Source organism: Xenopus tropicalis, chromosome 6 (genome assembly GCF_000004195.4).
Source record: "Xenopus tropicalis strain Nigerian chromosome 6, UCB_Xtro_10.0, whole genome shotgun sequence".
Lineage (NCBI taxonomy): Eukaryota > Metazoa > Chordata > Amphibia > Anura > Pipidae > Xenopus > Xenopus tropicalis.
The window spans coordinates 136,012,816-136,039,987 of record NC_030682.2 but is presented as its reverse complement, the minus strand read 5'-3'; the positions used below and the strand labels follow the sequence as shown (position 1 = coordinate 136,039,987).

Sequence of the window (27,172 nt, the reverse complement as noted above, 5' to 3'; positions counted from 1 at the left end):
CGCCATAGAATAGTGAAAACCTGCTTTGTTTTGGTTTAACCCCTTACTGACCACAGGAGGTTTTTGCGTTGTACTCCTGGGCCGGTATAAGCACAGGGCAAAGATGGGTCAACAGCATTATAGGGAATACTTGAAGGCAGTATAAAGGGTACAGTGTGTAGCAGTTCAATATATGCATTAAAGATACCAAACCTGTTATTCAGCTGCAATCCCCAGCAGCCTTGGGGGAATGGTGGGAGTTGTTGTTTAACAGCAGCTGGAGGATTTGTGTTTGTAATGCTCTGAAGTTGTATAATTATTATTATTATTATTAACATTTATTTATAAAGCGCCAACATATTCCGCAGCGCTGTACAATATGTGGGTTACATACATTGGACATACAGAGTAACATATAAAGCAATCAATAACCGATACAAGAGGTGAAGAGAGCCTTGGTCCTTTGACCCAAGAAACCAGTCAGCATATTTTCCTATTTGGCAGTGGCATAACTGTAATACTGCCTTGTACTGCACAACCCTTTGGGTTTGATTCTGACCCACGTGTGGAGTGTTCTGCGCTGTGTGTATTTGGGTTTCTGGAGGTGTTCTGGTTTCCTTCTACAGTCTTAAACATGTCACTTGGTTAGCTGGCTTCTTTTGATATTGACCTTTGTTTCAGGATTTGTGGGCAAATCGGACGGTAAGATCCACTGAGACGGAGCCTGAGGGAAACCCCTGGGCAGCGCTCAGGAAAAAACATACATATATATTTAATGAGATGATAATAACCAAACTATCAATAAAAAAAACTATAGTTTTGTCAAAATCAGAGCATCTAGTAAGTCCAATCAACTAAGTGCCATGGATCATAGATGGTACAGCATTGGCTGTGAAGGACCAAAATTGCCAGCACTTGTATATTGTGTTTCTGCTCAGCTCTGACAGATGCCTCCTTTGCAACATCCAGGGCACCAAATCAATGAGCCACCAGCAATAAAAGGGTTAAGATTTCAAGTGCAGTTAACAGTAATATTAGAAGGTGGGCAGGCATGGTGACTGCTCAGTGGTTTGTCTGTTTTCCCTTCTTGGGCATATCCCCAGCCCTGACTGCCCTGCAGCTGATGACAGACGTGGAAAGTATTAATTGGCCTCATTTACCAGCAACTCTTGGATCGGTCCGTGAATCGAGAGCCCTTGGCTTCCATTGTTTACATTTTGCTTTGTGTGCCAAAACCATTAGGTCATTGATAAAAAGCCGCCCATCTATGGTTTCTGAGTCATTCTGGCTCTGATCCGTTCTGTTTAATAGACTATAGAATGACCTTTACCTTTCTAAGGACCGTGGCACAAAGAGTGGTTTCAGTGCTTTACCTGCCATGTTAAAGTCACTCAGAAATTATTATTATTAACATTTATTTATAAAGCGCCAACATATTCCGCAGCGCTGTACAAAGCCAAGAATTCAACCCCATGGCAGCAAAAAGGAAGGGGAGACTGATAGTAATTTGGGGTATTTGCTGATCCATGGGAAATAATGTCCCAGGCAGAATGCCCAAAACCATTCTGTGTGCAGTTGTCCTAAAACTCAAATATTCAAATGTAAAATGATGTAGAATTTAAAGTTGCAAACCATATACACCAACAATAACAATAAAGATGTATTTTATTTATCTATCGCTTACCTTCTTTTTAGTTTTATTTAATCCAAAATCCCTTTTCTATATATACATAGACTAAGTAAATCATTAGTTTCCATTTAGGTGTCCTCTTTTGCTTTCCTAAAAATAGCATATGCAACCCATTATTTCATTGGCCTTTGTGCATAGTCTATTCCCATTGGCAGCCTGAGAGACATTTGTTTTATAGCATGCATTGTAGATAAATAGTTTAGGAAACAGAAAGCTTATGTTGAAGACAAACTCATCTCACCAACGTCCGCCATAGTCGGCTGGCATTCCATCGACATCTGCCTAGTAACTCTTGGGCGATGGTAGATTTTACAGCCAATTGAGATGCATCCAAGCATTCCTAGACACTCGCACAACAAACAGCCAATAGGCCTATACTCTGTGCCGCGCTGTTGTCTGTTTCCTATGCACAAGACAAGATTTAATGTTATCACATCAAAGAGGAAAAGTCCCTATTGTCTAAGGGCTGTCTTGGATCTTGTAATGGTAACGTCTAATGCCGGCTAAGATTAATTTATAGTTCTGTTTCTTACAAACAAGAAACTCCCATTTCCTCTTTAGAAATGTAAAGACTTTTATTTTATTTTTTTTTTCCTTTCTCCCTGTTTGGTGAAAAGATATCGGTTAATGTGATAACATCTGGCTGAAACAAATCGCTGCCAGAGAAAGAATGGTTTCCTCTCAGTGGGCCTGACTAGGATCTGATGTTGTGCAGATGTGCAGCCAGGCCTGACTGTAAAAGTTATAAACATTGTCATAACATTGTTCGACTTCTCTAGAATTTCCTGTCTTCTGCTTAGCACTTTATTACTAAGTCTGGCTTCGGGCCAAGCACAACGCAGGGAGTTAGGGCCTCTTTGGCTTCCACTCTCAAACAAGTCCAGAATTCATTGGGTTTAATTTGATATGCAAGCTTTGATAAGCTGAACACTTGTTAAAATAAAGCAGATTAGGTCCATGCTAGATTTACGCCGCTCCTAAATGCACACTGAAAAACAAAAAGTGGGGGCAAATTGCATTTCTGCATCTCTAATATTTGGCAGCTCAAATTTTTCTTTCCCCCTCTTTCTATATAAAAAAAAAAAGAGCGAGACTTTGAGTTAGGAACAGCTGATTCAGAAGCTGGCCGGCTTACAGCAAACTTGTGTTCATTTCCTGTATTAGCTGAAGTTCCCTGGGCAGAGAATAGGCCTTTCTTTCAACACTTCTGAGCACGTTCGTTCTCTTGGCGTATTTTCAGATTAGGAAGGCCACATGAGGCTTGTTGCCTGTACACCATAACAAAACGGTAAGGTGAAAACAAATGAATTAGCTTCACTTTCGTGAAAGAGGATCCTCTGCCAGACTTGAATAGCACATTAATAAGGCAACATATGTAGACGTGTTAACCCAATTTTGCTTGATTGATTGGGAATTTTGGACCACAGGCTGTGATTAACATAGCATTAATCAGGAAGGGGGGAAAAGTCTTCCGGGACTTGGTTTCATGATGTAGTGTTTTTCTGAAACAGCTCGTATTTTCTTTTGCTGCCTCGGCCATTAAATAAAGTGCCCGTCTATTGTTTTTCCTAATTTGTCATTTTATTTTCTCAAAGTTTTTTTAAAAAAACCTAAAAAAAAAATCACTGTATGCCAAAACATTGCAGCAGAAGTATTTCCCGTATCCATTCTACTTTCTCCTTTGCCTACTGAGTGTATAAACTCCAAATCCTGGATCTCCCCGCTGCTTCCTTAGACAGCCAGACTTTTCATACCGTATTCCAAACTCAAGCTCAGCATTGCATGAGAGAGAGGAAGCTGACTCGAGGGAAGAGCTGGATAGTATTATAGCCAGAACTATAAATAATGATGTTTTAGGGTGGGATAATAAAATCCCGGGGTGGAGTCATTTCAATAATAAGATCATTGCCAAATCCCCCCCGATTTCTTTTGAGAAAATGTTGCTATATAATTTTAAGCCACCATTTAAATTTTCCAAACTTGCTGACAGTTACGTCGCTGTTTGCAGTGCTATTTGACTTCGCATGCTTTATGAGTAACACGTTGGACATAAATCTAACATTTGTTGCTTGTAGCATAAAAGCATTTGCCAAAATGGACATTTTTCTCAGATTAAATCCATTTGTATCTTATTTAGATAATAATCCTTTGGAACAGGTGTTGGTTCTTTCAGGAATCATCCATTATGATTAGAATTTGTAATATTCGGGGAGAGAAAAAAAAAAAAAGATAACTGAAAAGTGTTTTTTGTTCCAGGGACTGAGTTGAACTCATGTATGGGAAAATGTGTTACAAACGATACAAAATGAACACAATAAAATGACAAATAAAGGAAGGCAGTTACAGATATATAAGTGAAGAATAGGTAGACTCTTCCATGGTTGGACTGTTGAGTCCAACAGTTTTGGAACTAAGATAATGATGTACCTATTCTGATTTATTTAAATAAAATGTTGTGGGGCTAATTTATTAATAATGTGCTAATTTGGCCCAGTGCAGTTACCCACAGCAACCAACAGTCTACTACAAGTTACAAGACGTCCCTACAACTATCTGTGTGTCATGTGGAAACTACCCATAGTAGTACCCTTTACTACACCCCCTTGGTGGAGCAGAATGCTATTACCTGCCTCTTTATCGTCACCTCATTTATATGTCCCTTTTGCCAGCCTTCGCTAAGGGTGAAGACACACACAGCTACTAGTAGCAGCTACTTGTCGTGGCTACTAAACTCCAGAAAATGCCTTGCCATAGACAATACTGAGAATTGCCTCTGGTAAATCACACATAGAGACTGTTATCAGTAAATGATCAGCATTGTCTATTTATGTAGCCATGACAAGTAGCTGCTACTAGTAGCTCCGTGTGTCTTTACCCTAAGGTCTTGTGAGTCTTCTACTGAGGCCTCCTTCTTCCGGCACTTTGATACACCCCGCCCCTTTTCCCCCAGGTCAGGGCAGGTAGACTCACATCCCCACATACCCTACATTAGTATATCCACTTCAGAATTTACTTTCTTTTTTTATAGTTCTTTCTCTATTGTTTTTCAAGTTTTGGGGTACAGGAGGAAAGGGGAACTGAGAAATGCAATGAAAGCATCAAATACAATAACAATTACACTAATAATACACATGGAGGACCTGCTGGTCAGAATTTACTTTCTTACAGTCAAAATTGACATCACCTTCATCTTCATTCTAGCTTAGTGTAAGACTTGATAGTTTTCTTTACTGATAGAATTGCTCACAAAAGCCCATGCCCCTGTAATTTTATGGGGACCTACCTTTGGCAGTGAGTATAGGTTATTTTTTGTAAACCAAATACTTGGAACTTATTAGAGGGCCATAATAGGCTGAAGTTTAAAATATCACTACTTAAGTATAGCTAAAAGCAGAAGGTCAATTTGAAAGGCTTGAGCTTTTGTTAAAGGGAAAGTTCAATTGTCAAAATATAATTTTACTGTCACCATTTTACTGGACCTGTTATCGAACTGGTCTTCATTTTTAATTTACGTTCTTCAAATGATTAGATTTCTTATTTTGGTCTGCAAATGAAACTGATTTTTATTATTCAAGTACTGTGTATTTATCTATTGGAGGCTGAGTTGGATATCACTGTAGACAGATTTTGGAGAGAAAGACAGACTGAAATTTCACCCCTGGCAGCATTATGATTATTTATTGATTTTGTGCCTAGAATGTATGGTTTATTTTTATATTTTTTTTATGTTTTTTCTCATTTTTATTATGTTTTTTTTTCTTTGACATGTGGAATCATTTTATGAGTGCTGCATGTTCTGAGCAGTCCAGTCATGTTATCTGACAGCTACATAATATATTATACAATTGAGCACATAGGGCACAAGAACACATTCTTTATCTGAGATTCTCTTGTTCGCAATGAGCTGAGAATTAAAGAGACACTGTCAGTGAGGACTTTAACAAAACTGTGCGGATTTCCAAGAATCAAGTATTCCATCTTCATACAGTCTTATATTTTAACAATAATGTGGTTTATTTTATGTACATATTCAAACTGAAAGTGAAAAAAGCGAATCCCTAATCAAAGGCTCTTCATAGTGGGCTTTGAAAGCAACAAAATTAGAATGCAGGTATCGGTGGCAGATAAAAGAGAACAAAAGCCTAAATATGAACACGGGTAGAAATGCTGTATTTTATATACAGGTATGGGATCCCTTATCCGGAAACCCATTATCCAAAAAGTTCCAAATTATGGAAAGGCCATCTCCCATAGACTCCATTATAAGCAAATAATTCTAATTTTTAAAAATGATTTCCTTTTTCTCTGTAATAATAAAACAGTACCTGTACTTGATCCCAACTAAGATATAATTACCCCTTATTGGGGGCAGAACAGCCCTATTGGGTTTATTTCATAGTTAAATGATTCCCTTTTCTCTGTAATAATAAAACAGTACCTGTACTTGATCCCAACTAAGATATAATTACCCTTTATTGGGGCAGAACAGCCCTATTGGGTTTATTTAATGGTTAAATGATTCCCTTTTCTCTGTAATTATAAAACAGTACCTGTACTTGATCCCAACTAAAATATAATTACCCCTTATTGGGGCAGAACAGCCCTATTGGGTTTATTTAATGGTTAAATGATTCCCTTTTCTCTGTAATAATAAAACAGTACCTGTACTTGATCCCAACTAAGATATAATTACCCTTTATTGGGGCAGAACAGCCCTATTGGGTTTATTTAATGGTTAAATGATTCCCTTTTCTCTGTAATTATAAAACAGTACCTGTACTTGATCCCAACTAAAATATAATTACCCCTTATTGGGGCAGAACAGCCCTATTGGGTTTATTTAATGGTTAAATGATTCCCTTTTCTCTGTAATAATAAAACAGTACCTGTACTTGATCCCAACTAAGATATAATTACCCCTTATTGGGGCAGAACAGCCCTATTGGGTTTATTTAATGGTTAAATGATTCCTTTTTCTCTGTAATAATAAAACAGTACCTGTACTTGATCCCAACTAAGATATAATTACCCCTTATTGGGGGCAGAACAGCCCTATTGGGTTTATTTAATGGTTAAATGATTCCCTTTTCTCTGTAATAATAAAACAGTACCTGTACTTGATCCCAACTAAGATATAATTACCCCTTATTGGGGGCAGAACAGCCCTATTGGGTTTATTTAATATTTAAATGATTTTTTAGTAGACTTAAGTTATGGAGATCCAAATTACGGAAAGATCCCTTATCTGGAAAACCCCAGGTCCCGAGCATTCTGGATAACAGGTCCTACACCTGTACTGAGCTTACCGTACCTGCCCAGAGGTTCAGCAGCCCAATAACCGTAATGTAATGATCCAAGTAGGGCCACTTTTTCTGGAAAAAAAATACCAGCCTTCCTATATTTTTGCCTTTTTTCATTAGCATTAAGTGTAATTGTTTTACTGGCCATGCCTGATCCAGGCCTTCATAGGTGCTCCCAAGCTTTCCTGGCTCTATGCTGCCATGTAAAGTAAATCTTAATGAATTAATAATTAGCTTTGTATCTTGGATTTTAGTCTACATACAGTCCCTAAGCTCAGGTAAATAGCAGCAGCCCATAGTATGTTCTGGAAATCAGAAAAGAACAGCAGCTCAAGGGCTGTGGTGGCCTTGGATTGGTACCGAGGACAGGAATATATGATATAACCTTTGTTTAATTCTTGTTTGAACTCTCTCCTTTAATTAAATGTTCTCTTTTCTTCCCAAAACCATTTTACCTCATCATCAAACCTATGAACATATCCATACAGCCCCAGTTCTAGTTGCAACAACTAACGTAAAACAGACTGGCACCAAAGGCCAACTAAAGCTCTAAACCTGGCCACCCTGCAAGGATATTTGGTCAGATCTTGTGAAATGTTGTAAATATCCTTACATCCCCCAATAAAAGTAAAAGGGGTTGTTGGGCCACCTTTTTCAGCTTTGTGTGTTTATACGAGGGCCCAGTTTAATTTGAGTAAACGAGCAAGACATGAGTGAGTGAGTGGCGTTGGCTGTTTATCACCAAGTATTATATTTTGAAATAACTACCAACTATTTTATAGCTAATATATATTTTAATGTTGTTTTGTAAATACACTCGTACTTTTTCCAAGAGCGTTTTTTTATTTTTTTTCATATGCTGTACTTACTCATTAATATTACTACACAAGTTCTTTGCGCATCACCTTATGCCGGACATGGAAACCTTCTGCAGGCATATGGATAAAAAATGGTCTCATTAGCTTGCAATAGCATCATTATGCCGGGCAAGAAAATATTTTATTAGTTCTCTTGACAACAATTTTCTTCTATTTGCAGAGACTGAAAGTGTCTCTTGTGCATTATCATACACTTTACACAGTGTTGCATAAAGAATCGAGGGAAGGTCATTAGCCAATTAAACTCTACGTATACAGGCAAACTGTTATAATTGGTGCTAGTGTCCCTTTTTCTGCTGTTGATAAACTGCCGCAATTATCCTTCGTATTTTGGATGTATTTTAAATAAGCAGGCAATGTATTGCTAAAAATGCAGAATAGCTTCATGCATCAGACTGAAGTTTTTAGAGTTCAACAATCACATTTAAAATATTAATCCTTACTTTGGCAGACATCTAATCCCTACTCTGTTTCTTCCCTGGTGTCTGAGTAATACCACAATCACCCCTTGGTCTTGATCTGGTAATTGACTCCCACTCATTAGGCTCAACAGAGATCAATTCCCAGTTTTTCATTGTTTTTTTATTTATACATGTTTAGCCTACAGAGAAAATGCAGGTGAGAGAAGCCAAGGCTACACTTATATGGCATTCGCCTTACAACCTTTATACGCAGTACAGCCTCACAGGTTTATTGGCACTAACTGATACAGCCTGCAGGCCTTTTGATCTGTTCTGGAACCTCTATACCAGGGATCCCCAACCTTTCTTACTCGTGAGCCACCTTCAAATGTAAAAAGACTTGGGGAGCAACACAAGCATAAAAGATGTTCCTGGGGGTGCCAAATAAGGGCTTTTATTGGCTATTTGATAGACCCTATATGGACTGGAAGACTACATAAGGTTCTGTTTGGCAGTACATGTGGTTTTTATGCAACCAAAACTTGCCTCCAAGCCAGGAATTCAAACATAAGCACCTGCTTTGAGGCTCCTGGGAGCAACATCCAAGGGGTTGGGGAGCAACATGTTGCTCACGAGCCACTGGTTGGGGACCACTGCTCTATACCCTACACAATGATGTCTGTCCCTGGTCATCTTGTAAAATGATGTACAGGTATAGGACCTGTTATCCAGAATGCTCGGTACCAAGGGTATTCCAGATAAGGCATCTTTCAATAATTTGGATCTCCATACCTTAAGTCTGCTAAAAAATCAATAAAACATTAATTAACCCCAACAGGATTGTTTTGCATCCAATAAGGATTATTTATATCTTAGTTTGGATCAATTACAGGTACTGTTTTATTATTACAGAGAAAAGGGAATCATTTAACCATGAAATAAACCCAATAGGGCTGTTCTGCCCCCAATAAAGGGTAATTATATCTTAGTTGGGATCAAGTACAGGTACTGTTTTATTATTACAGAGAAAAGGGAATCATTTAACCATGAAATAAACCCAATAGGGCTGTTCTGCCCCCAATAAGGGGTAATTATATCTTAGTTGGGATCAAGTTCAGGTACTGTTTTATTATTACAGAGAAAAGGGAATCATTTAACCATTAAATAAACCCAATAGGACTGTTCTGCCCCCAATAAGGATTATTTATATCTTAGTTGGGATCAATTACAAGGTACTGTTTTATTATTACAGAGAAAAGGGAATCATTTAACCATTAAATAAACCCAATAGGATTTTTCTGCCCCCAATAAGGGGTAATTATATCTTAGTTGGGATCAATTACAAGGTACTGTTTTATTACTACAGAGAAAAAGGAAATCAGTGTTAAAATACTGAATTATTTGATTAAAATGGGGTCTATGGGAGACAGGCTTTCAGTAATTGGGAGCTTTCCGGATAAGGGGTCCAATACCTGTACCTGTTATGGAGGCACACGTGAAAAAATGCATAAAATGAAGGGATAAGGGGTTAATTAGATGACTGAAGATACAACTAACCATTGCTAATGAATTCTATGACTTGCCAGAAAGACAGAGAATACTTGTTACGTTAATATAAGTCTTCTTTGGACATCTTCTTGTCCCATGTATAAAAGATACAGTAGACAAGCTACTCCATCATGTCCAAGGACTGATGTCTAAAACAACTGTCGGTGCAAGAAGTTCCAGACTTCACTAACCATTTGTAATGGAGGGACAGCTGGAGAGCCACGGGCCCTCGATAAGAGCATTTGCATGCTGGTTTAGGATACTGCATGTAAACAGGCACTGATACATGGGGATTGGTGTATTAAAATCACCTAGCTGTAAAATTGATGCCATAAATCTATTGCAGTTTGCATTGGACCGGCTCCAAAAGAACAATTTCAGTAGGTAGTAATGAGATTCCTTAGCCCTGAAGCAGTTTGCTTCTTCATGACTATTGTTTTCATTCTGTAAACAGGAGACAAACCACAGAAACACCATAAACACAAACACTGTCGGTTAATAGACTGGGGCTGAGGGAGTCGAGCACTCTCCTTTGAAAGTGTTTCAAACTTGTGTGAGTGTGGCAATAATCATTTAGCCCTCAAGTTTCCTGCAGGACCTTTTCGTATTCTTAATTCAGCATCTCATTGTGTTTGTTATATAGAGGTGCCTTCATGACATGATACCTGCGGTATAGTCTGTAGGATTTAAGGTCCTTAAGGGAGAAGGAAAGGTAAAAACTAAGTAAGCTTTATCAGAAAGGTCTATCTAAATACAGCCATAAGCACTTACAGTAATGCTGCACTGAGTCCTCTGTCAAAAGAAACAGGACTTCTTGTCTCATTGTTTTCCTGTCCAGAGACATGCAGCTCTCTCCTGTCTCCCCTCCCTCAAGAATGCTAAGAACTCCCTCTCCCCCCCCCTTAGGAATGTATGATCTGAGCCAATCAGCAAGAAGCTTCTTACAAACTGAGTATGTACACAGGTCTTGGTCTTGGTGAAGGAGCAAGGCATTATGGGAACTTTCTTTACACAGCTCAGTGTTTTTTTTCCTATGAGGCTTATGATCATCTGAACGGAAGAAATATGGGGAGACTTAAGGGCACTATTGAGAGAACTGAAAGTATGCCTGCATACCTTCATAGCCTTTCCTTCTCCTTTAAAGACATCTGAACTGTTCCAAAGGCAGGCAGGTTTGAACTAAATTACTGCATTTTGACCTCAGCAGAACCCATGGCCATTTATGTAATGATCTGTCCATTTGGCAACGTCATCAAACCAATGGATCTTTTCTCAATATGCTTTTGTGGCAGTATCGGGCTGATCCGATCATTTGGCAATCATATTGCTACTATGTTGGCCGTTGGGGTGTGGACTACATCAATTCCCAGATGCGGCCCTTGATCTGTAAATCAAACCTGCCTAATGGATACATGGCCAGTTTTTTGGCAGGCCGGTCTGTTGACACCTTACATAGGCCAGTAGGCTGCCAACTCAGTCGATGTATGGCCACCTTAAGCTCTAGTAGAAAAGGGAATTATTGTTACCATTTAGCAGTTAGGTAAAGGGTAGCTGCTATTAGTTTGACTTTGCTTTAGAAACTTAATTTGTCTTGGAGGCACCTATATGTAATACACATGCAGGAATAGGCCAACATACTCTCAAGCTCTTTTTGAACTACACCTCCCAAAGTCCCACCAACAGCCAAGGCTGCACAGTGAGCGCCACTGAGTTGCGCGCTTCTTATCTCCAAGCTTTACCGTTCTTTGAAGCAGCCCTGTATCTATAGTTGTAATGCATCATGTGTTAAGCATTTTGTATCTTTTCCCCCTCTAGCTCAGACTTGGTTATTCATAAGATGCCTTCACTGACAGCAAATGGCAACTTATCATGTTCTACATCTGACAAATATGTACATACTGTTTATATCCTTTTCAGCGAGGAAAACCAAGTGTATGTCTTCATAAAGCAAGACACTGAAGGCTTTACATATCAAAAATTGCAACCAGATGTGCAGCAATTGTAGCAGTCGAAAAGATTACAGTGTTTTATTATGAAGTAAAAATATTTTAATACAAGTTGTCAGCAGGAGTGAGACTAATATGCCTATGTAAGCTGCGTTTCATTAAATAAGGGTTTATGTGCCGTAATGTTCGGTGTGGCCCAGTACTGCTGCCGTAGGAACCTTTATGCATTTTTTTCTTGGTTAGGAATGTTTCATTTCAAAATATGTTCATGTGATTGCAGTTCACAATTTTAATATGCCTATTTTTTGGTTACAGTAGATGAGTTTGTATTTAGTCCTTCATAGCGATCGCATGGATCGTGACCTTCTATAAGCAGCTTGGGAGATGTTGATACATTTTATGAACTGCATTTCCAAGTGCATTAGATTCTTACACTGTTTCCACACAGAGTAAAGTCCTTGATATTTTGGGCACCTCTACAAATCAACAAACCACTCCTATATGTTGCCAAGTTAAGGTCCCCATACACCTTCAGATCCGCTCGCTTGGTGATGTCGCTAAGCGAACGGATCTTCTCCGGATATCCCCCACCTACGGGTGGGCGATGTCGGGAGAATCCAGGCTAATTCGGTCTTTGGCTCTGGGGCCGAACAATCAAATTATCACGACGGGTATAGGCAAAGTCGGTTCGGGGACCGCATCAACGAGCCGATGCAGTCCCCGATCCGACTAGATTTTTTAACCTGCTCGATCGATAACTGTCCGATTTCAGGCCAGATATTGGTCGGGCAGGCCCGTCGGTAGTGCCCATACACGGGCCGATTAGCTGCCGAATCGGTCTAAGGGACCGATATAATCTATTATATAAGCTAGAATCAGCCCGTGTATGGGCACCTTTACACCCAAATCTATTCAAAACTGAGCCCACTGGCTAGAAGCCCCATCCCTTCTTGGTCACAAAGTTTAGGAAACCCTCAGGTAAAACTATCGCCTAGTCGTAATACAGGGCTGTCCATAGGACATTTGTGATTAGAAATAATTATGGCACCCATTGCGTTCAAGACCTAATGGGGTTTTTTTTTTTTTCGTGTGTGGCATCATTTGACCTCATTCATATAAAACAAAAAGCCCCATTTGTCAAGTTACTTGGCAACTGATTTCAACTTTTACATGATATAATTTATCTTACTCCTAATATACCACATAATTACACTATTTGGTTGAAAGAACTAAACAATTAGATTTACTCCACTTGAGTCCACTTGAATACATCTATTAGCTTATATTGGTAACAGTGAATGCCACTGATGTGTTTTAGTTGATTAAATATTAAGTTGTGTTATTGTTAAGTCATTATTGGTGGCAATACTGGATTTTTTTTGGAAAGGGTCAGGGGTATGAATGAGAGTCAGGTAAAATTCTCCCTCTGAATCCTGCAAAATCTCTTGTCCCTGCAAAGATGATGGATGTTTTGCAGGAGCCAACTGAGGTGCAACTATATGTTTGTGGCTATCATAGATAATAGCTAAACTCCTTCATATTTCTTGAGATATTGGGGGTAAGGTAAGGAGGGCAGGCACAACTCCTGTTGCTCCAAGCCTGAACCACAAAGAGCTACTGCAATCTCTAATAAAGGACGGAGCCATGGACTTATTTGTGGGCAACTCAGTGTTGTCAATGGATGGGCAAGATCTGTGTCTGTCTCTGTAGCTCTACTTGTATGTGTCAGCAGGGGGTGTCCCACAACTTTACCCTTTCTTGCATCTCATTTATGTTGCACAAAGAAAGAAAAGCTGGGGAGGCAAGGGGCAAATGCTAAATACTAGGCTCTGTTGTACCTGTGAGCTCTGTGCCATTAACAGTACAACAGTGCACATTGTCTGCTAGTGCCAGACACACGCACTATATAAATTGTAGGCTGATAGGTGCACTTTTGTCCTATTAATGTGCATAGCACTTGCCATTTTAATATATAATTCCTTATATATTAAATTATCAATCAATAAATGTGACCAGATTCGCTGTTGAGAGAAATATGTGTAATACATTCCTCGTCCATCATCTGAAGAGTTAAACGAATTTGCTCTGCCACCTATTCACATGACCGAGTGTTTCTGATAGAGGCAAAGACCAAAAGAACTTTTATTCTTCAACAGTTATGGCAAAGTGCCCATCTAAGCCTATTGTCTCCTAAATATGCACCCAAGGGCAGAAGCTCATGTGATTTGTGAGGTACTGCGCCTGTCCTTACAAGGAGGTGCTTTCTCCAACCCCGTTTAGTCAGCTCTATTCGAAAATAAAATTAGCGTGGATGATTAGGAACACAAATATTTCTTGACTCTGTCAGACAGAATAAGGGGAATCGTTGCAGTTTCGGAGCAGGCTCTTTTATCCAGCACTTGAGAAACCTCATTGGAATAGGACAAAACACAGATTTTTTTTTTTTTGGTGCTGCTGATTTCACTGTGAATGGATCAGCAGGGTGCAAAAAACCTGTTTCACGGCTGCCATTATCCATGGCATGAAATGTTTTCTTGCCAGTACATTGTTTTGTAAGTTACTCCCTTTGATTTAATGCAGTGAGAAAACAAAGTAAATTCCTGCTTCAAGGAAAGTGGAAATTATTTTTTGTATGGTATATCCGTACTGCCTTCTATAACATCTAGTAGTTTTCCCATGATTTCTTTTCATAGAGTTTTAATTGTACATGGCAGTCAGGTTGGCTCTGGCCTGTGGTTCAAGAGAGGAGAAATTCAGGCATAATCCAGAGGCTGCCATAGACTCTGTATTTCACAATAGAGGACCATGGGCTGGCATCTTTAAAGTAAAGAAAAAAAAGAAAGAAAATATCAGATTCCCAAAATGTGGGGGTGAAACCTTAATGATCCCAGCCCTCAAAGCCATTAGGTAGAGAAGCTGTTGTCCTGGTTTCTCCTTAACATCTAGGAGACAAATGGTTTAATCTTTATGTAAGCTATAATGGGACTAATATTATAATATAATATGTCATTATTGCCTTTACTAAAGTTTCTACCCATGTGGGTGTCATAGAAATTTGGGGACGGCACTCAGGAGCTTAATACGGGACTATGCCCTTCAAATATTTTATTGCGGAAAATGCAACATTTCGAGGCAAAGAGGCTGTCTTTGCCTCGAAACGTTGCATTTTCCGCAATAAAATATTTAAAGGGCATAGTCCCGTATTAAGCTCCTGAGTGCCGTTGCTATCTATCTGTTTGGAAGTTGTGGGGAGGGTGCCGATCCCTCTAAGCACTGTGCACCGAGCGGTGAGTGGATTTTGGAGAGCGGAGGGAGTGCGGGTGAAGGTTCGTTTTGCATATAGAAATTTGGGGCCCAGGGATAACCTTGCCATGGTACCCCTCTTTGTGCGATCAAGATAAGATACAGTACTATACATAGTACAGTAATACATAGCATATGGTACAAACATTAAACAAGTACAGGTATGGGATCCATTATCTGGAAACCCGTTATCCAAAAGGTTCCGAATTACGGAAAGGCCATCTCCCATGTACTCCATTATAAGCAAATAATTAAAAATTTTTGAAAATGATTCCCTTTTCTCTGTAATAATAAAACAGTACCTGAACTTGATCCCAACTAAGATATAATTACCCCTTATTGGGGGCAGAACAGCCCTATTGGGTTTATTTAATGGTTAAATGATTCCCTTTTCTCTGTAATAATAAAACAGTACCTGTACTTGATCCCAACTAAGATATAATTAATCTTTATTGGAGGCAGAACAGCCCTATTGGGTTTATTTCATGGTTAAATGATTCCCTTTTCTCTGTAATAATAAAACAGTACCTGTACTTGATCCCAACTAAGATATAATTAATCCTTATTGGAGGCAAAACAATCCTATTGGGTTTATTCAATATTTAAATGATTTTTTAGCAGACTTAAGGCATGGAGATCCAAATTGTGGAAAGATCCCTTATCCTGCAAACCCCAGATCCCAACCTTTGAATTGGATGCACCAACCACAAATGCACCAATATGTCATAAACAAAGTCAATGTAGCTCTTCAGATTATTATTTGTTAGAATCTATATTAGGGATGCCAAACCAATAGCCTTCAAGCTTAATCTGTCATTTAAATCGCAAAAACAGCACAGGCATTGTGACAACACTTCGAGGTTAGTAAGGTTCATGTACAAGGGCTTCTGATCTGGCCAAAGCTTCTACAAGAACACAAAGCAATGGACTGATAAACGTGCGTTTACTGGCCCCATGTTATACTGATAATTCAATTATCAAGTTTATTCTTTTTACAATTAAAAAAATAAACGTAGGTGCCATTCCCATTAGAATAAACAGTGTGTTGTGAGCAGCATGTGTGCCAGATGCATCAATAATGGCATCTGTGTGTAGTTTTTCCCCAGTATGGAATTTCCAGGCCTCGTATATCAGACCTTTCTATTCTTATACAAAAGCCCCGTAAGAAATACCTCAACAAAGGGTTCCAGTGCTCAAGGCTGGATATTGTGCAACGTTTGCAAAATACATTCCTTTACTCCCATATATTTCCATTTTAGTTACCGTTTTACAGATTCCAACCTACAAGCATACATTAGTTCGATCTGTTCCTTAGGCATTAGCAGAGACATTGTCACCGAGCATTAATGCGTCATTGCTAATCATGAATGTTTCTCCAGATACTGCAGGAGAAACTTTGTTTTCTATTACACATTGCAGCGGTGGGACGTTCATCAGCCTGACAGCCTTGTGCTGACTCTTCATTCAGTGCCACTCTTTATTAAGTGATTTTTCTTGTGCAATATTAAAGCCCTCAGCCCTGTACAAAATCTTACCTTGATGCACAGATTTGTATAATAGAACATAAAACTTGTCATTTTTCTGTTCTTCCAATGAAAGCTGAACAATAGCCTACAACAATTAAGTAGAGAAGAAGCAATGGTACCACTATTCTCTCTGTCACCATTAGGCAACTTCCAGACGCACGTGACTTTAGGCTGCCTAGAAGGGTCACTTACTGAGTCTCACACACCTTGCACCCAGGTTAGACTAGTGTCACAGCACCCAAAAAACCAACCAACACCCACAAACTCAAGGAAAAAAACTTTTTGTATTTAATATTACAAAAGATGTAACTGTGCATAAAGAAAGAAGTCCTATACTGTGCCAAATCCTGGAGGCAAGGGGAACCAATGGGATGAAATTCCAATGAAAATTGGTCCTCTAAAGTAAATCCAATGTTTAATCAGAAGAACTGACTATCACAGTTTGCAGGGGCATCAGGTTTACAGGGTAATCCTTTTGAATTAAAAAAAAAATAACAAAAGTGGTATAAAGGTGATACCTTTATTGGCTAACTAAGATAATCATAGCAAGCTTTCAGAACATTTTACAGTAGTTCCTTTTTCAAGGTGATTATCTTAGTTAGCCAATAAAGGTATATCTTTTTCTGCCCATATTTTTAGGTAGCTCAGGTGTCTGACTTTTCCCCTAATCAAAGCCTAAACATTATTGGAGTGCATTTTATCATTTCCTTTAATACCTTAATACATTTAAGATTACCAATTGGTATTTAGATACATTCACGATGGCCAATCGCTAGCTAATACTTATTTTGGCTAAGGAGGACCTTTGAGAACCCTTATATATGGGTGGAAAAATATCTTCTAGAAAACTGGCCATGTGACAGGACTTTCTCTTCTTTCCCTCAGTAATACATTGCGAAACACTTAAATCAAATGCCCATCGAATGCCAAGAAACTGCTCTAGTCATGAGGCCAAAATGATGTCTGTGGAAAGCTTCTTTCTTTTTTTTTTTCATTTGAAATGTATCGGAGCACAATTATAGGCATTGTATTCCTCTGGCAGCTGTCGGATTTACTGCAGCATGGACTTAAGTTAAATAAATTGGTTCAGTTGGAATAAACCCTGAATTTTTCAACCTATAATGCTGGTAATTTTCTGTATAATAAAGTCGTTTAGATGACTTTTAGCTCAATTTTGTAAGGTCGCTCTTTAACTCACGATACGTCCCTTTTTGTTGAAATTTGTTTGGACTCTAGATTGCCAAAAAAAAACCCTATAAACAGAAGTGAAGAACTAAACTGCATTTGTAAGACTCTTATTGGGTAGAATATCCAACCAACCAGTATTGGGGCCATTGCGGGGGATCGTCATATGGGTTTAGCATTTTCTTTGGTCCCCAGCCATACAAGGCCAGTTTGTTTATAGAGATAGAGTTTTAGAGATTATATTGCTTCTATAAGCCTTTAAATATCTATCAGTCAATAAAACATTTTCGATAAAACGTTTTCCTTATTACAAGGGCTGCTGTGGTTTTGCTGCCAATAATGGGACTACGAAACCTCCCTATTCTGCTTTTTGACTGACCACACAATATCACCTCCCTCTGTGTTTGTTATATGACTATACAGTCTTAGAAAATGACATCTTTAGCGGAGCTAAAACCACAAGGTATCAGTGACATAGAAGCAGAGGAGGGGGAAGGAAAGCAATTATACTCCCGCCTTTTAACATTTTCATTTGACATTTTGACATATGCAAAGACAAAATAAAAATGAAGGGACTGTGGCCCTTTGAGGTGGAGATGAACTAATGTTTTCAAATAGCAAATAAATAGGCATTACTCTATTAATAATGTCACAATAGAAGTTTCCCTTTATGTGTACTTCATCATACAAATACATTTTTGCCTTTCTGTTGGTAAAACATTTTGCAAACCATTTTCGAGATACAGGTATGGGACCCCTTATCCGGAAACCCGTTATCCAGAAAGTTCTGAATTACAGAAAGCCCATCTCCCATAGACTCCATTTTAAACAAATGATTCTAATTTTTAGAAATAATATCCTTTTTCTCTGTAGCATTAAAACAGTACCTTGTACTTGATCCCAACTAAGATATAATTACCCCTTATTGGGGGTAGAACAGCCCTATTGGGTTTATTTCATGGTTAAATGATTCCCTTTTCTCTGTAATAATAAAACAGTACCTGTACTTGATCCCAACTAAGATATAATTACCCCTTATTGGGGCAGAACAGCCCTATTGGGTTTATTTAATGGTTAAATGATTCCCTTTTCTCTGTAATAATAAAACAGTACCTGTACTTGATCCCAACTAAGATATAATTACCCCTTATTGGGGGCAGAACAGCCCTATTGGGTTTATTTAATGGTTAAATGATTCCCTTTTCTCTGTAATAATAAAACAGTACCTGTACTTGATCCCAACTAAGATATAATTACCCCTTATTGGGGGCAGAACAGCCCTATTGGGTTTATTTAATGGTTAAATGATTCCCTTTTCTCTGTAATAATAAAACAGTACCTGTACTTGATCCCAACTAAGATATAATTACCCCTTATTGGGGGCAGAACAGCCCTATTGGGTTTATTTAATGGTTAAATGATTCCCTTTTCTCTGTAATAATAAAACAGTACCTGTACTTGATCCCAACTAAGATATAATTACCCCTTATTGGGGGCAGAACAGCCCTATTGGGTTTATTTAATGGTTAAATGATTCCCTTTTCTCTGTAATAATAAAACAGTACCTGTACTTGATCCCAACTAAGATATAATTACCCCTTATTGGGGACAGAACAGCCCTATTGGGTTTATTTCATGGTTAAATGATTCCCTTTTCTCTGTAATAATAAAACAGTACCTGTACTTGATCCCAACTAAGATATAATTACCCCTTATTGGGGGCAGAACAGCCCTATTGGGTTTATTTCATGGTTAAATGATTCCCTTTTCTCTGTAATAATAAAACAGTACCTGTACTTGATCCCAACTAAGATATAATTACCCCTTATTGGGGGCAGAACAGCCCTATTGGGTTTATTTAATGGTTAAATGATTTTTTAGTAAACTTAAAGCATGGAGATCCAAACTATGGAAAGATCCCTTATCCGGAAGACCCCAGGTCCCGAGCATTCTGGATAGCAGATCCCATACCTGTACTAACTGCAGAGACAGTCTACAGCCGAGAATTCTGACGTACAGGCCACAGTTACAGGCTTCAAATGAAATGAAATAAAACAAAGAATAAGGAGCGCATAAACCTATTTAATAGTTGATTATAGTATGCCTTTAACATAGATTGCTTCTGTTCTATTTATACAGAAGCCAAAAAGACTGTATTTCTACATTTTTTAAGTAATTAAAAATAAATTACAACTAAGGCAAATTCATTTGGTTTCATTGAGCAAGTTGTATTGATAGACTGAAAGCTCAGGGCTGCACAGCTTTTATTTCTGAACAGACTGAACAGATATTGGGCAAAAAAAAAAGTGCAAACATTAAATAGATATTTTTCTTTTGCTTTATTTTAGAGGCGTAGAGGATCCGGTGTTTTCTGTGCCAACTGTCTGACCACAAAGACGTCTCTTTGGAGAAAAAATGCCAATGGTGGCTATGTCTGCAACGCGTGTGGCCTTTACCAGAAACTTCACTCAGTAAGAATTTTGCTCTTTTTGTTCACTAAATGTTAATTCAATAAGAACACCGACAGGTTTTGTTTTACTTTTACTTTACAACCTGCACTAGTTCAGTGGAATTTTATTTTTACTAATATTAAACTTTATAAAAAGCAAACATATCTGGGCCATAGAATCATATTAACAAGTGTGTCTTAGTATAAAGCACTCCTATGTTCCTGGAACCTTTATAAAAAGCAAACATATCTGGGCCATAGAATCATATTGACAAGTGTGTCTTGCTATAAAGCACTCCTATGTTCCTGGAACCTTTATAAAAAGCAAAAATATCTGGGCCATATAATCATATTAACAAGTGTGTCTTGCTATAAAGCACTCCTATGTTCCTGGAAGAGATCGGTAAAAAGTACACCCGTAATGACCCCACAGAGAATGACTGATGCAATTTTAATTTAGAATCCACATGTTTTCTGATTAATTGTAGTGTTTATGGCTATATTTTCAAAACACACCATCTAAAACTGTTGCCCTGCCTTCCCTCAGCCCCTATTTTAGTTATGGGACAGACCACGGATCTTTCTCAGGAGTGAAGTTGGCCTTGAGGGCAGGGCAAAAGCTGATTGGCTGTAGAACTGATGTAAACAGTTTCCCAGTCAATTGGGTCTTTGCTCCACCCTCCAAGTCTAATGTCACTCCTAAGGGAGAGCTGTATGTAGCACTATGGGGTCTAACTAATTGGAGGTTATGGGGAATGAGGGGGTTTAGTTTAAGACAGTGATCCCCAACCAGTGGCTCGTGAGCAACATGTTGCTTTGATTGCTTAAAAACCCAGTGTAATTGCCAAACAGAGCCTTCTGTAGGCTTCCAGTCAGCATAGGGGATATCAAATAGCCAATTATAGCTCATTGGAACCTCCGGCAACGTTTTTTTCATGCTTGTGTTGCTCTCTAGGTTTAAGATGAGGAATTAGGCAGAGTATGCTTGTCAATCCATCCTGAAACCTGTCTGTTAATATCTAAAAATGTCACTTTAATGTTGGTCTTCTCTCCAAATGCTTATTTTTATTTTACTTTATGTATGAGACTAGACAACCTATTTTTTTTAAGCATATTCCGTATTTTTTAGAGAGGAAGCCTAAATTCAGAATAGCTGATCTATTTTTAACACTGGAATAAGTAGAATTTTGTGCATTATATATTTTCAAGTGAATAAGTCGGATGTGTACCTTCCTAGCTTGGGAACTGGCTGGATTTTGCCAGTGTTAATGACTGGTATCATGACTAATATTTGCTTCGGAACATTGTACAATGTGACTTCTCCTTACTAGGTCTCCGTGCACCATGTGACAGCCCATGTAAAGCCCCTGTGATGCATTTTGTGCAATTTTTCAAGTTAGTTTGTCATATTCAGAGTTGCTTAATTTTTTGTTTACCAAACACTAGATTCTTTAGAATTAAAAAATGCATTTAGTATTTTTTTGGGGATCTGTATTTGATATATTTGCAAATATTGAATCTTGATATTTGGGTTTGGTATTTGTTAGGATCTGGTATTGATATCTATACACATTATTTATTATCATTATATATTTATTTTCCTGTTATTTAGCTTTTATAGAGCACAGAGATTATACATATAAATACAATTAATTTGTGGCTTTTTATTCATCTGTATTTTTTCTAAATACAGAACCTTGATCTTAAAATTTGGGAAAAGTAAGGATTCTCTATCTAAAATTGCAGTCACAGAAAATTCAGATTCCTATCTCCTGAATAATATATATCAAAGGAATCATCCAAATTTCAAAATGAGCCATACATTTATGTTCAGTCAACCCTTGAGTTTAAGTTCCCGCATTTTACGTTTTGCCCAGGGTTACTCCTCCTGGGCAAACCTAGTATCTTTTATTACATATGGGGGTCAGTCTTTTAGTTAATTCCAGTTAGTTTGCACCTCTTATGGCCATGCACAAATCACTGGTCTTGCAATACTGTCCCATAGTGTAACATTAATGCTGCACTGCTCATAGGAACAGTACCATCAAACTTATTATAATGTACTATTGATCGCACTGGTAAAACCCAAGTGTTCAGAAATTCTGCTATAGTTTTACATAAATAGGCTTCTGTATAATTCTGGGAATAGCCATGTAAGCTGAAATAGGACTAAATGGCACAGGTGTATAGCAGATAATAGATAAGCTTCGTACAGTACAATGGGTTTAGTTTACAGGTTTTTATGCAGGATTCTAAACCCATTGCATTTTACCGAGCTTATCTGTTATCTGCATTAACTTGTGCCATTAATGGTGGCCATACCTCTAAGATCTGCTCGCTTAGCGAGGTCGCCAAGGGAGCGGATCTTTTCCCGATATCCCCACCTATGGTTTGGGGATATAAGTCTATAGGCACCCGTTGGTTTGGGGACCACAGCAATGAGCCGATGCAGTCGCCGATCCTACAAAAAATCAAACCTGCCCGACTAAGACCAGACAGATTTTAGGCCAGATATCGGTCAGTAGGCCCATCGTTAGTGCCCATACAGTGGCCCATAAGCTGCTGAATCGGTCTAATGGCCTCTGTATGGCCACCATTAGCCTTATTCCAACTTATTGGAACCTTATTCCAACGACTGGATTCTTTATATAAACTATAGTAAGTGGCACCTTTATCAACTTTCTTATTTTAGTGGTTTTTAGACTTTTTTTAAACCACAAATAAACTCATTTCAGCTAAAACCACGAATGTCTTGTCATTTATCAAAAGACCAGAACTGAAAATGCACAAATGAATAAAAATGCAGAAATAAAACGAAAAGAACACGAAAACCACAATTTGCATGGTTTTTACTTTTTTCCTACAAATCTTTGTGGACTTACACAAAAAAAAAACCCCACAGAAAACCTCTAACACAGTAAAGTGTACCTTATTCTGAATTGTACATCATTTATCTTCTGGGCCTTTGAAACATGTAAAATGGGGGTTTTACTATAATTCAGCTATATTGTTACATTATTATGGGAAAACTTATTTTGTATATTTTGATGCAGCATTTCAGTGGCTAAATATCAAATTATAATTTTTTTGCAGTGGAATTTAATTTAATAAGATATTTAAGATATTTTGTCATGTAAATCTATAGGTAAATCGTAATTAAACTGAAGATCAGTCCTACATGAATAGCTACTTTCTGATCTATATAGATTACTACACCTACTCACTTAATTGCTTTGCCATGGTTTACTTGAACATATTTTCTTAATAATGCCCTTTTAATTATTTTCTTTCAATATGCCTCTGTTTAAAGGAAGCGCTATTGATTTACGTATTGGCTTATGTTATTTTACCTAAGGAGCCATTTCTATTTGTATATGTGAAAAGCCATCATTTTCCTCAAATGAGCAACAGTTTAAATCTTCTAAACTCCAGCTAATCAGTGACCTCTAGTGGTCATATTGTCATGGAGTGTGGTAGGTTTGCTTACATTTTCTAGCTATTTCTTTTGAAAAACACTACCTTAACAAGGACCATGAGTACCCTGGTGTTAGTAGAGAAAAGCCCTTAAGTGTAGGGTTATGGATTTTTAATAGTATGATTAGTGATGAACGTGGATTCACAGCGAAATTTCGCCAGCATCCAATTTTTTGAAATTTAACTGCAAAAAATTTGTGGTTGCATAAAAAAGGACACAGTTGCATCACAAAAAGTCATGGTTGCATCACAAAAAGTCATGTTTTGTGAATTTTACGCCATTTTGCAAATTTTTCCGAGGTTTCACCAATTTTTACTCATCACTAGTAATTATATAATTGTCATTTGTCAGTGCACTTTTTTACATTTCATTCTTTTGTTGTGTTTGGTAAGAATTTGGACATAGATGAGATATGACCTGAAGTGCCCTAGATTGCAATGAAAATCTGTGACTTAGGAAATAATGAAATTAAAGAATTCATAGTTTTTATTGTAATCCAGGACTCTGTGTGTTGTCTCTTTCTAGGGCCAAATGTTGGTCATTATAAGGCACCTCTCATAATGTTATTGTCAATTATATGTAAAAAAATAGGGGATTAAGAAAAAAAAGACCAACCTTATAATTTTGCCTACACAAACATGACAAGAGAAACAGACCGTGTTACACCAAGGTTTGTGTGTTGGACCCACTAATGGGAAATAAATTGGTCCAGAAACAATAAAAGTTTCCATGCATTCAAAGATCTTATAAACAAAACATTATGCATTAAATATGAGCAATGTAGTCAGTTCATGCCATGATTATATATTAACAAGTGTTGCAAGTGGAAATAATTATTCAGTCCTTTTGTTTCTTTTGAATTGTTCTTTTTTTTAAACTAATTCAGTTTCTTATTCCAGTTTTTTTTTTATTATTATTGTAAACTGAACATTGCTATTAAATGTGGATTACTTTTATGTAATTTTGTTTTATCTCCCTTGCAGACTCCCAGACCGTTAAATATAATTAAGCAGAACAATGGTGAACAGATCATTAGGAGACGAACAAGAAAGCGCCTTAACCCAGAAGCACTGCAGCCTGAACAGTTAAATAAACATCAAAGACCGAGTAGTGAAGAACAAGCTAATGGAAGTCCTTTAGAAAGAAGGTCAGAGGACCACTCAATGGAAGGTCATCAAAGAGAAAATCAGCAGCTTAGTATGAATAAATATGAGTCCCAAGCTTCATTGACTAAAAGCCATTCTGCTCAGCAGACCATGATTGTCAGCCAAACCATGGATATCCACAAACGGATGCAACCTTTGCACATTCAGATAAAAAGCCCTCAGGAAAGCAGTGGAGAACCAGGAAATAGCTCATCTGTTTCTGATGGTAAAGGAAGCTCAGAGAGAGGAAGTCCGATTGAAAAGTACATGAGACCTATAAAGCATCCTAATTACTCTCCACCTGGAAGCCCAATAGAAAAATATCAGTACCCGCTCTTTGGACTTCCTTTTGTTCACAATGACTTCCAGAGCGAAGCTGACTGGCTGAGATTCTGGAGTAAATATAAGCTGTCAGTTCCTGGAAATCCGCACTACTTGAGTCATGTGCCTGGCCTGCCAAATCCCTGCCCAAATTATGTGCCTTATCCCACCTTTAATCTGCCTGCTCAATATTCCTCTGTTGGGTCAGACAATGACATTCCTCTAGATTTGGCAATGAAGCATTCCAGACCTGGATCAGGAACAAATGGGGCCTCTAAAGAAAAATCTAAGTCGCCATTGAGTGCAAAGGATGATGGTCCTTTGAATGTAACTAAAATAGAGAAATCCGATAAAAGTACGCAAGATGAACTTTCAACAAAATGTGTGCACTGCGGCATTGTCTTTCTGGATGAAGTTATGTATGCTCTACATATGAGTTGCCATGGGGAAAATGGACCTTTTCAATGTAGTATATGCCAACATCTTTGCACGGACAAGTATGACTTCACAACTCATATTCAGAGAGGCCTACATAGGAACATTGCACAAGCTGAAAAGAATGGAAAAACTAAAGAGTAAAACTTTAGCACTTAGCACAATTTAGTAGAAATGGGTTTTCTGAATAGTAATTCAGTGGCTTGTAACTTCTAATGAGGGCCAGTAAAGCACTTCCTCAAGCATGTTCAAAGGTTCATGTACTTTGTAACTACCGCTTATCAAGTATCGGCCATAAGTATCAGCATTTCCAGTGCAGGTATGGGGTGCTTGGATCTATGATTTTTAGGATTAGGGATTCTTCTCAAAATTGGAGAACCATGCCTTTAGGCTACTAAAAAACATATCTAAACAGGTACAAGGTACTGTCTTATTAAACATAAAAAGCAAATCAGCCAAAATGAAGACTTGTTTGTTTAACTAGAAGTCAATGTAAAACTGCATTCCCATATTTTGGATCCTTGGGTATAACCCGTTTCTGGATAATAGATCCAGAATAAATGTTCCTGCAAAGGGCATATTTCTAGATAAAAATAGCATTTCACCACTATCATAAAACCTGTAGTATAATTTGAAATTTTGTTAGCCGTACACGATTACCTAAGAAGGTCTTGCTGTATTCATATTTTTTCTACGTTTTGTTTTATATCTAAAATGTTAAGTATTAGAATTATTATACAGTTACTTTATACAGCAGGATTTCCACATTCAAAAAGTAGACTTTTTCATTGAAGTATAATTTACTTATACTGTTCCGCATCATTTTTCCTTCCCCCCTACCTTAACAAAATAAAAAATGGACAAAAATGTTTTTTGTTTAAATATTTTCCAGTTGTCCAAATGGAAATACCAAGTAGATATCCTTGAATTTCTATGGTGAAGTTCTATGGTATTTTTTTTTTTCAATTAGAAAGTCACCTTACCTACTTCAATACGATATTGCAAAAGTTCAACTGACTCATAAGCAAGACACGCAATGCTTTATGCAGTTTGCTTTATCTAAAATATTAACCAGCATGAAGTAAATGCCAGGAGTGTTCCAAGAGTTGTATAATATTGTTTTAAAATATAGATTTTACTTTTTAAACTTCAGCACAAAATAATACCATGTTGAATTTTGCCTGTTCGAGAAATTCATGCTTAAAAAATACTTAAGTATTATAAGTAATAAAAAGTTACAATAACAATGAAATTGTGGCCTGTTTTGGCTGTTGGGGGGTCAGTGGACCCATTCTGAAATCTGGAAAGACTCAGAAGAAGGCAGAATAATTCAAAAACTATATAAAAAAAAAATCAAACTAAATGAAGAGTTGCTGAGAATAGGTCATTCTATAAGATTAATGGTGAACCCCAAAAAATAGGAAAAAAGCTTCAGCAGCTTTACTGCAAAACATTTATTGTGGGTAGTGGCAACCAGGTGGTAATCATTTTTGTTTTTTAATGGTGAACCCATTACATTTGATAATTGATTTAATAATAAATAGAGCTTACTATGCAGTTAAATTCAATATTTTTTTTAAATTTATTTTTG

General features: G+C 37.7%; 1 protein-coding gene across 6 annotated transcripts in view; it reads left to right on the top strand.

The window, feature by feature from the left end:
* Positions 1 to 26,923, top strand: part of trps1 (transcriptional repressor GATA binding 1) — a 181,891-nt gene extending 154,968 nt beyond the window's left edge. For all 6 annotated transcript variants that reach the window (XM_031904006.1, XM_002940009.5, XM_031904005.1 and 3 more), the window contains 2 exons: positions 20,105 to 20,227; positions 24,664 to 26,923. In XM_031904006.1, the coding sequence (XP_031759866.1) occupies positions 20,105 to 20,227; positions 24,664 to 25,725 (1,185 nt within the window). In that variant the 3' untranslated portion in view covers positions 25,726 to 26,923. The remainder of the gene's footprint in view (positions 1 to 20,104; positions 20,228 to 24,663) is intronic.
* Positions 26,924 to 27,172: the final 249 nt, after the last annotated feature.